At 34.5% G+C, this 18,041-nt stretch overlaps 1 protein-coding gene across 4 annotated transcripts in view; it reads left to right on the top strand.

Annotated features, from left to right (window-relative positions):
* Window positions 1–17,465, top strand: part of LOC129238847 (phospholipase ABHD3-like) — a 43,051-nt gene extending 25,586 nt beyond the window's left edge. For all 4 annotated transcript variants that reach the window (XM_054874062.1, XM_054874059.1, XM_054874061.1 and 1 more), the window contains exons 4-8: window positions 1,755–2,092; window positions 4,878–4,964; window positions 8,372–8,502; window positions 16,872–17,037; window positions 17,106–17,465. In XM_054874062.1, coding sequence (XP_054730037.1) covers window positions 1,755–2,092; window positions 4,878–4,964; window positions 8,372–8,502; window positions 16,872–17,037; window positions 17,106–17,338 — 955 coding nt within the window. In that variant the 3' untranslated portion in view covers window positions 17,339–17,465. The remainder of the gene's footprint in view (window positions 1–1,754; window positions 2,093–4,877; window positions 4,965–8,371; window positions 8,503–16,871; window positions 17,038–17,105) is intronic.
* The last annotated feature ends 576 nt before the right edge of the window (window positions 17,466–18,041 follow it).

Here is an 18,041-nt window from a genome sequence, read left to right as displayed (position 1 = left end):
TTTTTTTCGTAAATTTATATAAATAAAAGTTCTCAAAAATTAAGGGGGGGTAAGGGATAAACGCTAAAAAAAACACTTTTTTCATGAATTTATTGTAGCGAAACGGTTCAAGTCAGTTTATTAAAAGTTGCTGCATATTATAAAGTAACATTTCAAGAATATTTGATAAAATTTTCATGTAAAAATATTGCAAAATGAGCGAATGAGAGCACATTTACGTAGACGTCTTTTCAAAAATACATTTTGCATGGGAGCACATTTACGTAGACGTCTTTTCAAAAATACATTTTGCAGTAGTCAGCATATCTTAGCGTAGAATCATCTGAAATAAAAAAATCGAATAAATTAGTTAAAGTATGAGTTAGACTTCCCCCCAACGTTTATTTTGACGATTTATTTTCATTTTCAGCCATTTGGTAGTCGTTTGAAGTAAAAAGTGATTTTTGACGAAAAAATGCCGCCATTTTGTAGGTGTAAAACAACCTTAATATAAAAAAATGGCGAAAAAAAAACGTTGGGGGGGAGGTTTTTTATATGTAAAATATGTGTGCAAAATTTCAAAAGGATCGGTTGAGTAGTTTTCAAATGCCAATGACTACGCACTTTAAAAAAAAAGGTTCGAGAAAACCGCGTTTAAAGTCTGCTGCGTCTCGGCAGATGTTTGAGGCGGCTCGGCTTTATGCTCTATAACTTAAAAAGTTTTGCTCGGATTGACTTAAAATTTTAACACGGTATTTTTGAAATATTTTACTACAATAACATGCAAAAAAAAATCGATTTTTATCCCTTACCCCCCCCTTAAGCACATTTCCAAAAATTATCATCACAATTTTCAGTTTATTTTAAGCCAATTAAATTTTTACAATACTCGTATTCGTAATATTTATTTTTCAAGTTACATTTTTCCCGTAAATTTTTTATAAAAATGTAGTTTATGGTAAAACAAGAACCTTATAAATCAAACTCTAAAATTTGAGAAATTTGCAAAATCATCAAATTATCATCAGTTTTCATCGATTGTTTCATAGCCAATTAAATTTGAGTTTGATAGTTGATAGTTGATTTTTGAGAATTTTTTGTCGCATACAATGTTGACTATTTTCTTCCCTCACGCTTATCCTGATGACATTCAGTGCTTGTTCTTGTTCGCTCTTCTTGAGGTGTCATGCTTTAAAATTAATACTGAAATTCTTAGGTACTTTCACCTCATTTGCTTCCTATGGGTTAACCATCCATAGGACACCTTTTTTGAAACCTTCGGTTGGGCACCAGGTTTAACATTTTTTCGTCCAATTCGAGGATCCTTTTCAAAAAGTTATATCCATAAATCAATGGAAAATTAAATTTTAGGAAGCTATATATACGCTCAAGTCGTTAGTTTTAATAGAAATATGTTAAATTTACATCCAAAGTCGAAAAACCACTCTGGCTAGACCTAGGCACCCAACGGAGGGCTAATGGAAGCAAACTTCTAACACATATACATCACTTCACACACAAGTTGTCAAAAAAGCATGTGGCAATGGCTGTCTCACTGTGTACACTGTGACTTACACAATGCCTGTTCGTTTTTATTCGATAGTCCCCATCACTTTTTTCAAGTGCTTTTCTTACTCCAACCTTCTTTGGTTATTAAAGTAGATGGATTATGTCGTTTTAGCTCGAATATCTAAGCTTTATTTTTATTAAATTCTGCATTTATTACCTTCAAATTAAGCATTTTTAATTATGATATTTTCATATCTCGCCTGCAGAGAGATGTTCACTTTAACAGATGGCGGTGAAGTCGCCTTGGATTGGATGGATGATAATTGCAATTCAAATTCGCCTTGTATTATCATTTTACCCGGCTTGATAGGTAATTCTCAAGATGATTATGTACGGTGCCTTACAGTTGCGGCCAACAACTCGGGCATACGTGTTGTTGTGTTCAACAATCGTGGACTTGGTGGCGTAGAGATCAAAACGCCGCGTTTTTACAACGCCTGCAATTGTGAAGATATTTCAGAAGTGGTGAAGCACGTGCGAAGTGTGGTGCCGGCACATTGCAAATTGGGAGCCACCGGTATATCAATGGGTGGCCTAATCTTGGGTAGGCACAAAAAGTGTTTATTATATAGTATATAGTAGGTACATTAGGGTGGGTAAATTCTAGCAGCCAAGCCATCAAGAAAACATGATTTCAAACTGACTACTAAATCTAAAGACTAATGAAAATATTTTATAAAAATAATTAAATTACAAATTTACGTTTAACTAATCTAAAAGATAGAGTGCAGAAAATTCTTTCTTTGAAACTGAGAAATCTAGGAATTAAACATTGGAGATCTCATTAAAATCACGAAGAGCTCGTTCACTAGGAGCATTACGAGCATAATTTATATTGAACTTATTTAAATAGAAAGGCAGAGCGTTGCGAAGAATTCTGAATGGTGTAGAGCCAATTTACACGATGACTTTTCACCCTGGATTTTTTGCACATTCTCTGTTAAAGAAGTCTACGAAGATCTTTGTACATTTACACGATGACTTTTTGTTTGCGGCTTTTCTTGAGTGTTTTTGACGTTCAAGCGAATAATTTTCTTTGTTCATTCGTTCGTTGAGCGCGAGCCCAAAGTGCACTTGAATAAAAATACCAAAATGTGAATACGATGAAAGGAAAATGTCAGAAAAAACTCCTCGATTTTGCTGACCGTGCTTGCATGCCTTTCTTGTTGACTTCTCTACACTTTTTGCTCAACACGCAAGAATTTCCACCCAGTGTGAGAAATCATCGTGTAAATTGGCTCTAAGCAAACTAACACTTTGCAATAGAAATTGGCAGCCAATCACCCTCAATAATATTGAAAGCAAACGGGAGAACAAGAACCGATCTTCAACTTTCTAAGGACTTCAAGTTGATCAACAGCAAACGGGATGGGATAGGATCAGAAAATTTACTTATTTCAGAGACAGGTTTTGCATTAAAAATGTACGATATGACCTGCAAATAAACGCGGAATATTCCAACCGAGAGCTTACAAGCCTACGGTAAACAGCAATTTCAGGGTATAAGGGTGCGTGAAATTTGAACTATTTCGTCGTGCAAAGCCTAAGACAGAATATGATTTTGATAAGATGTTTATGTGACTATTAAATGAAGTTCGGCCGCCGCAGCCAAATGGGTTGGTGGGTGGCTATCATTCGGGAATGCCTAGACTCGAATCTCTGTGCATGAATCACCGAAATAATAGAAAACGTTTTTTCTAAGGCGGCCGCCCCTTAGCAGGAATGGCAAACCTCCGAGTATATTTCTGCCACGAAAAATCGTCTCATAAATAATCAACTTGGGGGCAGGGCCTGGTGAACTTGTTCACGGATGGATCGAAGTTGGAAGGAAAGGTTGGCGGAGGAGTCTTTTGCGAGGGGCTCCCCATCAGGCTAAAATTCAGGTTATCGGACCACTGCAGTGTGTTCCAGGCAAAGGTAGCCGCAATCAAGGAGGCAGCTGATTGGCTGCTCAAATGCGTACTAACAGTCAAGAAAGTAAATATTTACTCCGACAGCCAAGCAGCAATACGGGCTCTCGGGTCTATGACGGTGCACTCGGAATTGGCCAAGGAATGCTTGACCTCACTTTCGACTGCGTCCGAATTCTTTGACATCAGCCTCATCTGGGTTCCCGGTCACAGCGACATTGCGGGAAACTGTGAGGCGGATGAGCTGGCCAGACAAGGGACATGTGAGGTGATTTCTCCGCGGAGGGAGAAAATTGGGATCCCCCTGACTACCTGCGGTCTGCTCCTGGAATGATGGGCATCGCGCCAACTCAGCGAGCGCTGGGCAAATACACAAACGTATAAAGTCGCGAAATCCTTCTGGCCACGTGTGGACCGAAGGCGCTCGGGCGAGCTTCTGAGGCTGACAAAATATCAGCCCTCCAATCTAGTGGGTTCTCTCACAGGACACAATGCGCGAGGAATGCATGCTGTGAGACTTGGAATCACCTCGAGTCCTTTTTGCGCTGGATGTATGGAGGATGAGGTGGAATCATCTCAGCACCTTCTCCTTAGCTGCCCTGCTCTGGCGGGGCTAAGATCCAGGCATCTTGGCTCTTACTTCTTTGCCACGCCTGCTGATATAGCTGGCGCTGACATTAAAAATCTGATGAATTTCATCAGCAGCACCAAGCGATTGACGCAAACATAGTCATCGTTCATAATCCGCACGCTTCTAACCATTCCATTACCACCTCTCCCCGTCCTCTCCCTGCATCCCATCGGTCCTTCCGTTTTACCTCACTTCATTCACAATGGTATCACAGAGGACGAATCCTTCTTCGTCCAAGTGTGCTCACTCCCTGGGCAACCATACCAACCTAACCTAACCTAATCATTTGCCGTTCGGAGTCGGCTTAAAAATGTAGGTCCTTCCATTTGTGAAAAAACATCAAGACGCACACCAGAAATAGGAGGAGGAGCTCGGCCAAACACTCAATGAGGGTGTAAGAGTCAATTATAATAATAAATAATAAAAAAAAAAATTAAATAAAATTATGATTAGAAAAAAATTCTAAAAATTAAATCTTTAAATGTTGTAAAAGTATTTTTTTTTTTCTAATTTAAATTTGATTTAAATACTTCTATTAAAAAATAGCATGCATTCACTTTTCTTATTCGAATATTAAAAAATTACATATAATTTGTTTTGCAGCGCCATCATCGATTTCTTTAAACAAAAAAATAGTGAACTTTTTTCTTAGAATTTAATGTACATAGAATACGAATCTGCTAGAAACGATGTCGAAAAATATTTACCCACCCTAATGCGTATATACACTATGAATGACTGATTGTCGTTGCTTTTAATTTTCGTGCTTTCTTTCATCCTTTTTTAAGGCAACTATTTGGCACGCAGAAGTGAAGAGGCGCGTACATATTTGTCGGCTGCCAAAATTATCTCGGTGCCTTGGAACGTGCAGAAAGGTTAGATTTTAGTATGTATTAGAAATTGTTTGGATATCTCTGGTTACAAGCAATAGTCGTCTATGGCCAAAAATCAACTTTCCGAGAAAAATTTAATTTATTTTTTTATTTTATTTTATTTATATTAGAACTTTTTCAAAAACATTGTTATAATTGTGGGTATTTATAGTAAATATAGTTTTGCATAATTTAGTGGAATCACGAGAGGTACAGTAAGTGTCACTACAAATCGTACATCTTTTTTTTCTTGCAATTTTTGTAATATTTACTTTTTTGTTAATCGATTATTCAAATATTGTTCACACTCTAATAAAAGAGGGTGAGACTTTTGTTGACTTTTTTTTTCAAAATTTAAATATTTTCAATTTTCAAATATTTAAAATTTTTTTTTAATTTTTTGGGTATGCCGCAGTACAACTGCTAAAATTGCTTAAGTATAGTATATAAAGGGTGACTTTTTTATCTGATCTGTACAAAGATTTCACTTAGACCTCTGGGGTCCGTTGTGTTACCAGTAATAGAGGCATACAGAAGCTTAAATGGAAATAAGACACTGAAAAATTTTTTTCATATCCATGAAATTGCCTTTATTTGACAAATAGAGCCATTAATATTTGAGTATCATATAAAGCATGTGGCCACCGTGGCGAGCATGTAATTTTCACAACCTCTTCTAAATAATTCAGATTATGTTTCAGCAACTACTCGTTGAATGACGATTTCTAAATGCTGATTTTTTTCTGGTTTATCAGCGTAGACATGTGGCGTTATAACTCCACAACAAAATAACATTAAGGAGTCAAATCGCACGAACGAGGTGGCAAGTGATTCCACAGGCCATAAATCGTACTAAACGGTGGCTTTTTCCGGATGTAAAGGTGTTTCAAAAAGGGCTGTGGATTATCATAGCGGATTGAACGATGTTTCCACAAAAATTTTAACAATTTGCAAACTTTGCTCTGGCGAATTGCCAAGCCAAGGCGAATTCATCTAATAGACTAGACAGATGGCGTCATTAATCGGGATTACCAACGCAGTTAATTCTGATTAAAATTGTAGTGTGACAGACGGCTGTTACATGGATTAGTGAACAGCTGATTTGCTTATTGGATAGGTTTGTCAGTAAAAGATGGATGGCATGCGACAGATACGAATATTAGCTGCCCTAATACTAAGAAATGATTATCGATTAAAAAAAAAATCTTAAATTGCAATTTCTCAAACTCAATTTCCTCCGAAATATCAAGCCAATTAATGTATTTTCGAACGTGCTAGTACAAAGTAGCATTGCATTCAGTCTTTCTTGTTCTTCTCTTTCAAAGTTTCATTACTTTTCATTTAGATTAGATATTAACTGTCATTTTTCGGCAATGTTTTCATCGAAAATTTCCCTAATCCGCTTAAATTATGGGAATTAAGTCCAGTGGTCAATTCGCATTAGTGCACTTAATTCCTGAGATAATTCTGAATTAAATTGTTAATCCCGATTAACGCCACCATCTGTCTAGGCTATAAGGTATGCAAATTGTTTTGATTTTAGTGGTTTGAATGTCAAAATAAGCTGATTATTTGTATGGGGATTAATTGTGAAAATAAAATTATAAATGCAGTTCCACAAATTTCAATCAGAATTTAAACAATTCGCATTGACATTCAAAACTCCAAAGTGAAAGAAAAAATAAAAAGAAATCAGCTGTTCCAGTAACTCTACCCCTAATTTCAACTCACCTTGTGTCAAATCAAACTAACCTCAAAACAAACGAAAACTGTCAAATCGGCTGACGCAGAAACAGCAAATATTGCAAATTTAAAGTTCTCGGCCTCTAAGATAAACGACCTTATGACGCAACTTTAAACCGTAATACGATACTTATAAAGTGTGCCAGATAGCAATGGCAATCGCTTTTAGTACGCACACTTGACAGTTATACGGTAATTTTTTTTTTCATTTTGCCTCATTCTTGAAAAAATAAGGCAAACCAGCTAGTGAATATTGAAAATTTTCAAATTAAATAAAAAATAATTTTATTTAAATTTATGTAATTAAAAAAGTAGAACGAAAAAAATTAATTATTGTATAATTTTGTTTCTTTGTATAAGCATTGAAAGAACTGTAACTCGTCATCTAGAGCTATAATGGGTTAAAACCAAAATTGAATATAAGGTTTAAAATTGACTGCTTTCAATAGTTTAAAAGTTATGAGCAATTCTCAATAGAACGCATTCACGTAATTTTTGACACCGAAAAATCTCATGCCATTTAAACTAATCATAGCAGTCAACTTGCATTATATTGTATGAGCTTAAATACAAAAAAAAATTGTTTTGCAATTTTACAAAAAAAAAAAATTTTTTTTAGAATTTTACAAAATTTTAACAAATAAATTTTACAATTTTTTTTAATTTTTGTATGCTTTCTAAAAAGTCCGAAACTATAATTTATACTGATTTTGCCGGCCAATGAATTATGTTTTAATGATAAATAACAAATTAACGAAAAAGTAAATATTGCGATTTTTAATGGCACTCACTGCATGCAAGATAATTTTTTAGTAAAGTAGTAAAGTAAAAAGTAAACATTGCAAATATTACAAAAAATAGTTGTACCATTTTTATTGGCACTCACTGTATGCAAGATAATTTTGTATTCAGTATTTGGCATTTTTAAGATACGTGGCTGAAGATTCCAAAGCAGCGATTTGAGCAATTGATGAACTCAATGCACCGCCGTTCTGTTGTCGTAATAAAAAAATTGCGAAATTCATCTAAATATTCATTTCAACTTTGTATCTGTAAACTTTGTCAATGCAGTTTTTCTTTAATTTTTTCATAAACTTGGTAAAATGCGTTACTTATATGACCAATACTGTTTTAATGTTAACCCTGAATTTCTGTCTTTTGTTATAAAAAGTTTTGTTTTTCGTTATTGAATTGTGTGCAGTTAAAGAATAGAATAATATTTCTAAATATTAACAAAAACTTTCCAATCACATCGTAGATTAAAAATTAAAAAAAAAATCTAACACTTTTGTGGTACTGCTATTTTCGTATTTGCAACGTAGGAGCGTACGAAAAAATCTCTTGAATTACATTGAAGCGCTACCTGCAAGGGCTTTGGACTGGCTATGTGAGCCAAATTTAAAAGACCCCGCAATGGCTATTTTCTTCTCCACTTATATAAAATTCACAGGATATTCAGACTCTGAATGTTTAATGTTGATCCTCCAGTTAAATATACCATTTTTCACTTGAAAAACTATGATGAGGGACACAAAAGTTTTCTCAGCAAAGGTGCCTGACATCACCCATAGCTATGAATAGTTTTTTTCGTACGTCTGGCCAGCCTAATGAATGCATAGCAAACGTAATTGTGTTTACTTGAATTCTAACGGTTTTGGTATTTTCAGCTGTTGACAATATGGATCAGCCCATAATAAATAAACTGATGGGGTACCTGCTGGCGCAAGGCATGTATGAAATTGTAAATAGAAGTGGCATTCACAAGTATCAGGAATTGGATATGACAAGTTTAAAAAAGGTACGTCACACATTAAAATATGTAGATTATTAATTTAATGCCTAATATCGCTCCTTTACTAGAAGAGTGCCAGTGGTAAATATGTTCTTATTGTTAAGTAAGGATACTTAAAAAAATGTCATTAAGTTATTATACGCCTCTTCTTTTCGCCAAGAGTTAGCAAGTGGCGAATAGATGAAGAAACTGGTACAAATAAACATATGTTGGCAACGCGGGAAGAGAGCTGCCTTAAATTGCATGTGTTGGTAAGGCAGCGTGTTATACCAGTCTAATGAGCTACGAGTATAGCCATACTTGCTAGCGGCGAATCTTACAAAATAACTTTGTTGTTGCTTTCGCATGCAAATTTTTCGTCAAGTTAATCGAGCTTAGAGCTAGCGAGCGGGGAAATGTCTTCATTTTGTAGTAACAGTAGAAGCCCGATAAGTACAATTGGAAAATTTCAGCAATGATTGCACTTAGCGAAAAATTGCACTTTTGCGAATTTCTCCTGTGGATCGAGGAATACCTAGGGAAAAATATTTTAACTCTATTCAATGCAATTAATGAGCTCAAAAGGTCGATATTCAAGAAAAATGAACACATATTTATTGAAATTAATACAAAGAGATCAATGCGGAAGGACATATGAGTGTGTGCTCCAAAATTCAATTTTTTTTTTTTTTGGAAAAACTTTGTTATTTTCGATTGCGTTTTCTCGTAACACTTTTCAAGTGCTTTTGATCGGATATCATGCAAACAAGCGATCTGATTGAATGACAGTACATCGTTCTGTTCACCCCATTTCAAAATTGTATTGACACAGCCAAAAATCGATTCATGCTGGACTTTTTCGGTTGTTTCTTCTTGAGTAGTATCTTCGGGTTCATTGGCTTCACTATCACCTTCATCTATTCCTAATTCCAAAACCCAATTGCGGATTTCATCTGTGTCTGCTTCACCCGCATAGTTTTCGACCATCTCATTTAACCGTTGTAATCCTCCAACAAAAAAGGGATCGTCAATTTCGATATCCAATGGAATATCGTCTGGATTTGATTCAATAATGGTGTCAACTGTTGGGCTTGTACCCAATACGCTTTTCCAGCATTTAGCGATCGTTTCAGGGAGCAATTTCCCCCATGCTTGGCTCAACATGATCACGGCGGTTTTCAAATCAATTTTCTTCAATAGTTCATGTAATGAAGAATCTTTTTCACTAATTATGGTTTCCATTAGCAATGTTTTGTATTGAATTTTTGTCAAGTTAATAACACCTTGATCCAGCAAGAGTAATGCTTTGGGTGGAACATCATTTTCTTTGGCGAATTTTTTCACTTCTTCGACAAAATTATCAAAGAACCACTTTTTGAAAATATCCCGCGTCATCCAAGCAGTCTTGTTGCTAGCATAATTCACCGGTAGACGAAAATTTTTAAAACAACGCGGATTCATAGATTCGCCGATCGTTAATGGTTTTATTTTGTGGCTGCCATCACCATTTGCACACAAAAGAACACTGATTCGATCTTTTGAAACTTTGTTGCCTGGAGCACTCTTTTCATCTTTCGAAACGTAGGTTTTATTTGGCAAAAGTTTCCAAAAGAGCCCCGTTTCATCAGCATTATATATTTGTGATGTTACATATCCTTTTTCAGCGATTTTCGCCGTCAATTTTTCCTTAAATGGCTCAATGACTTCTGGATCACAAGATAATGATTCACCAGTCACAGTCAAATAGCGAAGTCCGAAGCGTTTCTTGAATCGCGAAAACCATCCATCACTTGCACTGAATTGTTCTCCATCCTTTTTTATTTCATCAAATATTTTTAATGCTTTGCTTTTCAATATCAAGCTAGAAACAGGAGCATTTCGTCGCCGCTGATTCATGAAAAACTGGTACAAACGCTTCTCGAGCTCTGGATGATTGCCAAACCGCAAAGTTTTCCGTTTATTTCCAAGTAAAAATGAATTGTATGCATTTTCTTTTAATGAACGGGATTGTTTTTTTATTCGGCAAATCGTTGCGCAATCAACTTTGTATTCGAATGCAAGATCTCGTTGTTTAACGCCTTTTTCAATTTTTTGGAGAATCTCATCTCTTTCTTTCAATGTAAGAAAATGTAGATTCTTTTTCACTTTTCCCAAGATTTTATTTGATGAAAGCAAAAAAAAAATGATTCAAACTCCGAACGATTGTTTTACTCTCAAGAACCAGCTTGAAACTAACGCGTGTTGAATGTCACAAACGATTCGATGCCATATTTTATGATATCAGCGCTACAATTTTACAGTTATTTGTAAAAATCAAAAATCACAAAGCGTGAGAAGTGTTTTTGGTCGCAATAATTCCGAGAACCATAACTGTGCATAGCTATAAAGCTGTGTCTTCGCGAGTGATGAACGCAAATACATTGCCGTATTAAGTAAAAAATTTCTTCGAACAAGAATTTTTTTGCGCCCGAAAATTGCATTTTTTTATTGCTCTTTTCGAGTTTTCTATGGACTCAAAATCGAATTGTACTTTCCGCGAAATTGCAGTTATCGGTATTGCACTTATCGGGCTTTTACTGTATATTTCTTTAATCTCTTCTTGCATAATACAAATGATGTTGTTTTTGTTGCTTGTAATGTAAACTTGTTTTTCCTAAAACACTTTCCAAACAGTGCATGTAAAAATACTATATTTTCTCTAAACAAATGAGAATTCTCGGAAAATAATTTATAAAAATATATATGTATGTATGAATCCGGTTAGGGTGGTACTAAAAAGGTGGTGGGTATTAAAAGGCAATTAGGTAAATATAAAATTAGTTAATAGTCAAATAAAATCGTATTTTGGATTAATAATAACTAAACTACTGCACGGTGCATGTTTTATACCATTTGATTATGATAAAATATTGTTAAAATAAAAGAATCTCTTCGGATATATTTAGTTAAGGCTTAGAAGATACCTTATAAATTTTATCCAGTTTTCTGTTGGCGTTATATAAAGGGTTTGCCAATAACAGGTGTTAGGTGTTAAACAGGAGAGATGATTAACGAATTTTTTATGCCCGGAATCGGATGGTAGTGATCAGGACAACGTTTATTTTCAGCAAGACGGCGCTACGTGCCACACAAGCAACGAAACCATTGATCTTTTACGGGAAACATTTCCGGACCGTGTTATCTCTCGTTTTTTTTCGAATTTAAGGTATATTTACTTCATTTTTATTGCTACTGCCAAGTGCCCATATATGGACTTCAGCAACCACCACTAACATTTTTTGGTAAATGTGTTTGTAGAACATTTTAGTATTCAAATATCCTATTTTTGAACTTTTCTTAAAAAAGAAGTCAGATTGAACACTTAAGGGGTAACACCACTGTAGAAATTTAAAAAAATTGATTTTTTTTTATAAGCTTAAAAAATTCTTTGAACCTTTTAAAATACAGAACAAAAAGTTTTATACGTTACCGAAGTTTATTTCATAAATATTTTAAGCTTTTAACCAAGCGTTAGTGACTGCTACCTAACGACTTCTCCAAATTTCCAAACTTTAAACGCGTTTTTCTCAAAACACGTTTTCTGAAATTAACACGCAGCATAACTCAAACAATTTTAAATATTTTTAATCAGGTTTTTCACTAAGTCTGTATAATAAGCTTCTTAAGAGAAGAGCGTAGGGGATTTTCGATAGATTAATTTAAACGATTGTTATAATTATTTAAGTGCCGTTTTTTTAGTCCAAAATAGAGTTTTTTCCTTCAAATGCTTGCTAATTCCACAAAAATAAATATTTTTTAAATCCCCTACGTGTTTCTCTAGCTATTCTTATCTAGATTAAGAAAAAAAATGTTTCTTTGTTCCAGATTAAAATTTGCACCCTCTGTGCTGCGTGCCGCGGAGCTCCTTCAAGAGAAACCACATTACAAAAATGTCTCCAATGCCGCCATTTTGTAAAATTTTTCGATCAAACTTTGTAGTTTTGTATTTTAGTATATAAGTAATAACTTCCCAAATCAGAGTGATTGTTTTCCCTTTCCTTCTATACAAAAAAATTCTTTAAAAATCGTGTTTATTTTACGCGTGTACAGTGGTGTTACCCCTTAAGAAGTGTAGCTAGAGAATTAAAATGTTCCACAAATATGATCGTCGTGAAATTCTACAGACTGTCAATGATAATAATGCTTCTATCAGAAAATATAAATTTCCATTACCAAAATTGGAAAACTCTGTAACCACTGTAAAAAAGGCGTTATCGATAACTATGGTTGGACAGCTGAGAATGTCTAACTGTGTTGACATTTCTGTTCAGTAAAGCTTGGCAAGTAATCATGCATAGATGACTAGATGTGAAACTCTTTTTCTCGTGAGAGCGCTGAAAAATGTGCATTTTTTATAACATTTTCCAATATTGCCACACCGGTAGAAACATGCATTGGGTATTTTTGAACCGAAGGTCTGGAATTTTTAGTTTCCACACCACCATTGGGGTTAGTATTTAGTGTGCGGTTGCCCAATAGTCTTATATCACTCGTAAACACCTACATATACTACAAATAAGCACAATCCGTATGAAATATGTACATAAATAAGCCAAAAATTTTAAAATTTATATGTAAATGAAATTATTTAAAACTGAAATACAAAAGTAATTTAATAATAATAAAGTAATGAACGCGAAAAACATAAGTTATAATTAAAAACATGACTTATTGCAATTTTTTAATATAACCCAGAAATTGGGTAACAAAAAAAAAAAAATTCTCAAACAACGAACAGAATAAGTTAAAGCAGATTACCTTTAATTTTTGTAAAATATCTCAAACACACATTCAGTTCCCTTACCTACGCTTTTCAACCATAGAATATTTACGTATATGTATACAAATTTACATAAACCAACACACAGTTTTCAATAAAACTACATTATGAACATAAGACTAATTAAAAGTAGAAGTCGAAAAGGATATAACGAGCTTTGAATTCTACAAACTCACTTAAATTCAAATTATTATAATACAGTAGGTTCTGTTTTTATGCGGCTTTTTTTTATGCGGTTTTGAAATAGTGCGGTTTTTTTTTAAATTACAAAATGCATGTCGACCTATGGGGAATTGTACATATAAACAAGATTCTAAACCAGCTAAGCAAAAACTCATCACAGATTTCATCAGAAATGCTAACCCTACAAGTATGGAAGATATATAAAGATATAATTTTCAAAGATACAATATTTGGTTTATGCGATTTTATTTAATTATTTCAGATTCATGCGGTCTATGGAACGTATCTATAGTAATAATATGGGACTAGTGCCCTTTTTTATGCGATTATTTCAGATTTATGCGGTTTTAGCATTTGAAACGTATCTATAGTTTTACTATAGAACTAGTAGCTTTTTTTATGCTGTTTTTTCTTTATGCTGTTTCTTGCGGAACGTATCTACCGCATAAAAACAGAACCTACTGTACATTTCAAATGAATTAATTTTAAGACAAATAATTATAAACATTTTAACACGTCATTTCTGTTTTCGTCTGTTATCTTTGGCGCGTTTCTTCTGGCAGTCTGCCATTTCGCCTATCAACTGTTTAAAATCCCATAATGTGTGAGTGCTGCCAAGTTCTGAAACGTCCTCATGGGCAGAGAACGTTAAATAAACAAAACGGAAAGTTTCCAAAAAAAAAGCTCTTAATTCTCAAAAGCTGTTAAATTTCTGCAGTTGAGCATATTTCTGTTAACGTTCTCTGAAAAATGTCGCTGTTGTGTACCACGCGCGCAAAACGAGTACCCCTGAAAAGTGCTGCCATTTCAGTCATTGAGACTTCTCTATATTTAACGTTCTCTGTCATGGGCGCGCTCTCTCTCAAAATGAATAAGTTTCACATCTAGTTATCTATGCTTGGCAAGTCATCATGAATAGTTTAATGTCAGAACAACGCTTTCAAATTTTAGAAATTTTCTTTGAAAGAAATAAATCTGTTCGCGAAGTTCAGAGAGCACTGGCGGCATGGCATCATCGGTCCTTATTTCTTCCAAAATGAGGAAGGAGCTGCCTTTGCGGTGAATGGCGAGTGATATCGAGCCATATTGACTGAATTTTTGTTTCCAAAAATTAATCAGCTAAACATCGACGACATTTGGTTCCAATAAAACGCGCAATTTGCCATGCAACGCGCTTAACAATCGTTGCATTGCAATATTCAAGCCACCATTGACGCCATATGGGCAGATTTTTTGGAAAAAGTCGTTAAAAATTGGACTTATCAAATGGACAATGTAACTGGGAGTAGTGGCGGACAATTGTCGGATATCATTTAAAAAAAATAAATGCAGTGAAATTATATTTTATCTGTTTTGTATTATCATTTCAAGTTCTTAAGCGCTTAAAAGACCACCCTGTATAAAAAAAGAGGTTGTCTGTAAAGTCGGTTTACTGACGATAGTTTAACGTGATAACGTCATACGAAAATACTGATTGAATGGTTGCATTTTTCAAAAGAAAATTTTAATTTTATTTGTTTGATAGATATTTTGTATGGATATAGAGAATGAGTTAACATTAACATAACATAATATACTTTAACATAACATAACATAACATAATATACTTTAACATAACATAACATAACATAACATAACATAACATAACATAACATAACATAACATAACATAACATAACATAACATAACATAACATAACATAACATAACATAACATAACATAACATAACATAACATAACATAATATAACATAACATAACATAACATAACATAACATAACATAACACAACATAACATAACATAACATAACATAACATAACATAACATAACATAACATAACATAACATAACATAACATAACATAACATAACATAACATAACATAACATAACATAACATAACATAACATAACATAACATAACATAACATAACATAACATAACATAACATAACATAACATAACATAACATAACATAACATAACATAACATATCATAACATAACATAACATAACATAACATAACATAACATAACACAACATAACATAACATAACATAACATATCATAAGGCATTCACCAACAGCTTTCATTTGATACCCATATTGTACATACACGTCCGAAGGTTACCCGGGTCCACGTTTTGACCTATATCTCGAGACCCTATCTACCAATAGGTATTCAAACTATACGGAAATCATCTTCAATACCTACTTAACAATGTGTGTAAGTTTGGTTTAATTCGGTGCAAAGACACGGCGGGCCCACGTTTTGGCATATATTTCGAGACCCTAGTCATCAATAGGTATGAAAATTACCCCGTATTAAAGCACTTATCAACAGCTTTCATTTGATACCCATATTGTACATACACAACCAAAGGTTACCCGGGTCCACGTTTTAACCTATATCTCGAGACCCCAGTCACGGAGCGGCATGAAAAATACTCTGTACTAAAGCATTCACCAACAGCTTCAATTTGATATCCATATTGTACAAACACATTCTAGGGTCCACGTTTTGGTCTCTATCTCGAGACCCTAGTCACGGAGCGGCATGAAAAATACTCTGGACTAAAGCATTCACTAACAGCTTCCATTTGATACCCATATTGTACATACACATCCGAAGGTTACTCGGTTCCACGTTTTGACCTATATCTCGAGCCCTATTTTCAAAATGAAATATAATCCATGCTACTCGTGGATGATGTAGCTTTCGAATGGTGAAAGAATTTTTAAAATCGGTCCAGTAGTTTTTGAGCCTATTCATTACAAACAAACAAAGTTTTCCTATTTATAATAATAATGTATAGACAACATATCTTATAAGGTATATGGTAAATATTACAATACCATACATTTTTTCCTTCATATATAATAAAAAAATTAATAATAATAACATTAAAATAACAAGTATTATTAACAAACTTGGTTTTATTTTAAATTCTTCAAGTGAATCAAATTAATAATAATCAATAAGAAGGCATATGCAAATACAAATACGTGAATTTATATACGTACATATGCGCATATACATACATATATACGCTCACTTAAGTAGGAGAGAGCAAGATGTCGAACGTTGCCGTTTGTTTGCTTTGTTTGCTTTGTCGTTCGTTCCGCGCTTTCGCTTGCAGTTCATTCAATGCAATGAGCAAGGTAACTACATATGAGCAAGGTAACACTAATGAGCAAGGTAACACTAATGAGCAAGGTAACGGCACTGAGCAAGGTAACGACATATGAGCAAGGTAACACTAATGAGCAAGGTAACGACACATTTTTTCGTGCGTGCAGCCTGCTAAATCGAATTATAAGACGTTATCACGTCAAAAGATATTACACTAAAAGCCAATCAGTTAAATTTGCTAATCGCTGCCTCTCTATATTTTATCTTCCAGAGCAAATCACTTAGGGAATTCGATGCCTCATTTACGATTAAACATTTTGACTACCCAACCGTAGAGGATTATTACAATGATGCCGGTTTGCAAGACAAATTGCATGATATCTCTGTGCCATTACTTTGTCTGAACGCTGCCGATGACCCATTTCAACTGCTGGATGGTAACTATTCTCAATATAGATTTATAGAATCTTTTTTTGGAATAAAAAATAAATAATCTTTCTTACAGCCATCCCAATTCAGGCAGCTTACGAATGTAGTCATGTTGCTATTATAGTGACGACGCGTGGCGGTCATATTGGTTTCTTGGAAGGTTTCTTGCCCTCAGCAAAGGATCAATACATGAGCCGTATTTTCGTTAAATACTTCACAAAAGCCTTAATCGATGAGCAGGGCGAATTCCAACGCATCAAAGATGATCTGCACCAAAAGTTTCTTGCGAAACATTCATTGGAGGGCTAATAAATTTAACTGTATAGTCTGTGTTTTTTTAATTTTATTAATCTTTGCGAATGTTTCATTTGTTAATTAAATATTTAAAATATTATATTTGTGCAAATAAATTGAATTGGATTGGACTGAATGAAAATTAATATTTTTCTTATTTTAAGAAGCAAAGATACTTACTTACCCTGGTGCTTGTCTATGGCGCTGAAGCCTGTACAGTCGAACAATCAGATGCTGCTTGGAGTTTTCGAGACGAAAGTACTTCGCAAGATTTTTGGCCCTGTTCGCGTAGATGACGGTTGCCGCATTCGAACGAACCACGAGATGTATGAGCTTTACGGAGATATTGACATAGCCAAACGAGTCACCCTGCAGCGTCTAAGGTGGCTGGGCCACGTCGCTCATATGGAAAGAACTGCTCTGGCGAAGTAGGTGTTTGGGGCTATAATTGGCGGTCGACAGCGAAGTGGACATCCTCGTGTCCGGTGGAAGGACCAAATTGAAGCCAGGCTTCTCTTGGCTTAAAAAACTGGAAAAAGGTGTGCGGAAAACAGAGACACTTGACGAGACATTTTTCGACAAGGTGGAACCTGGTAACAGGTTGTTACTGCCAATTAAAGTGGCTATAACTTCCCGAAACCATTATTTTTCTTTTTGCTCTCTTTCAGTTAAACCATGAAGGACTGCAACTTAACTCAAGAAATGAGGAGACATGTAG

Source organism: Anastrepha obliqua, chromosome 2 (genome assembly GCF_027943255.1).
Source record: "Anastrepha obliqua isolate idAnaObli1 chromosome 2, idAnaObli1_1.0, whole genome shotgun sequence".
Lineage (NCBI taxonomy): Eukaryota > Metazoa > Arthropoda > Insecta > Diptera > Tephritidae > Anastrepha > Anastrepha obliqua.
The sequence above is the reverse complement of the archived record's forward strand: the minus strand, read 5'-3'. Positions and strand labels throughout refer to the sequence as shown.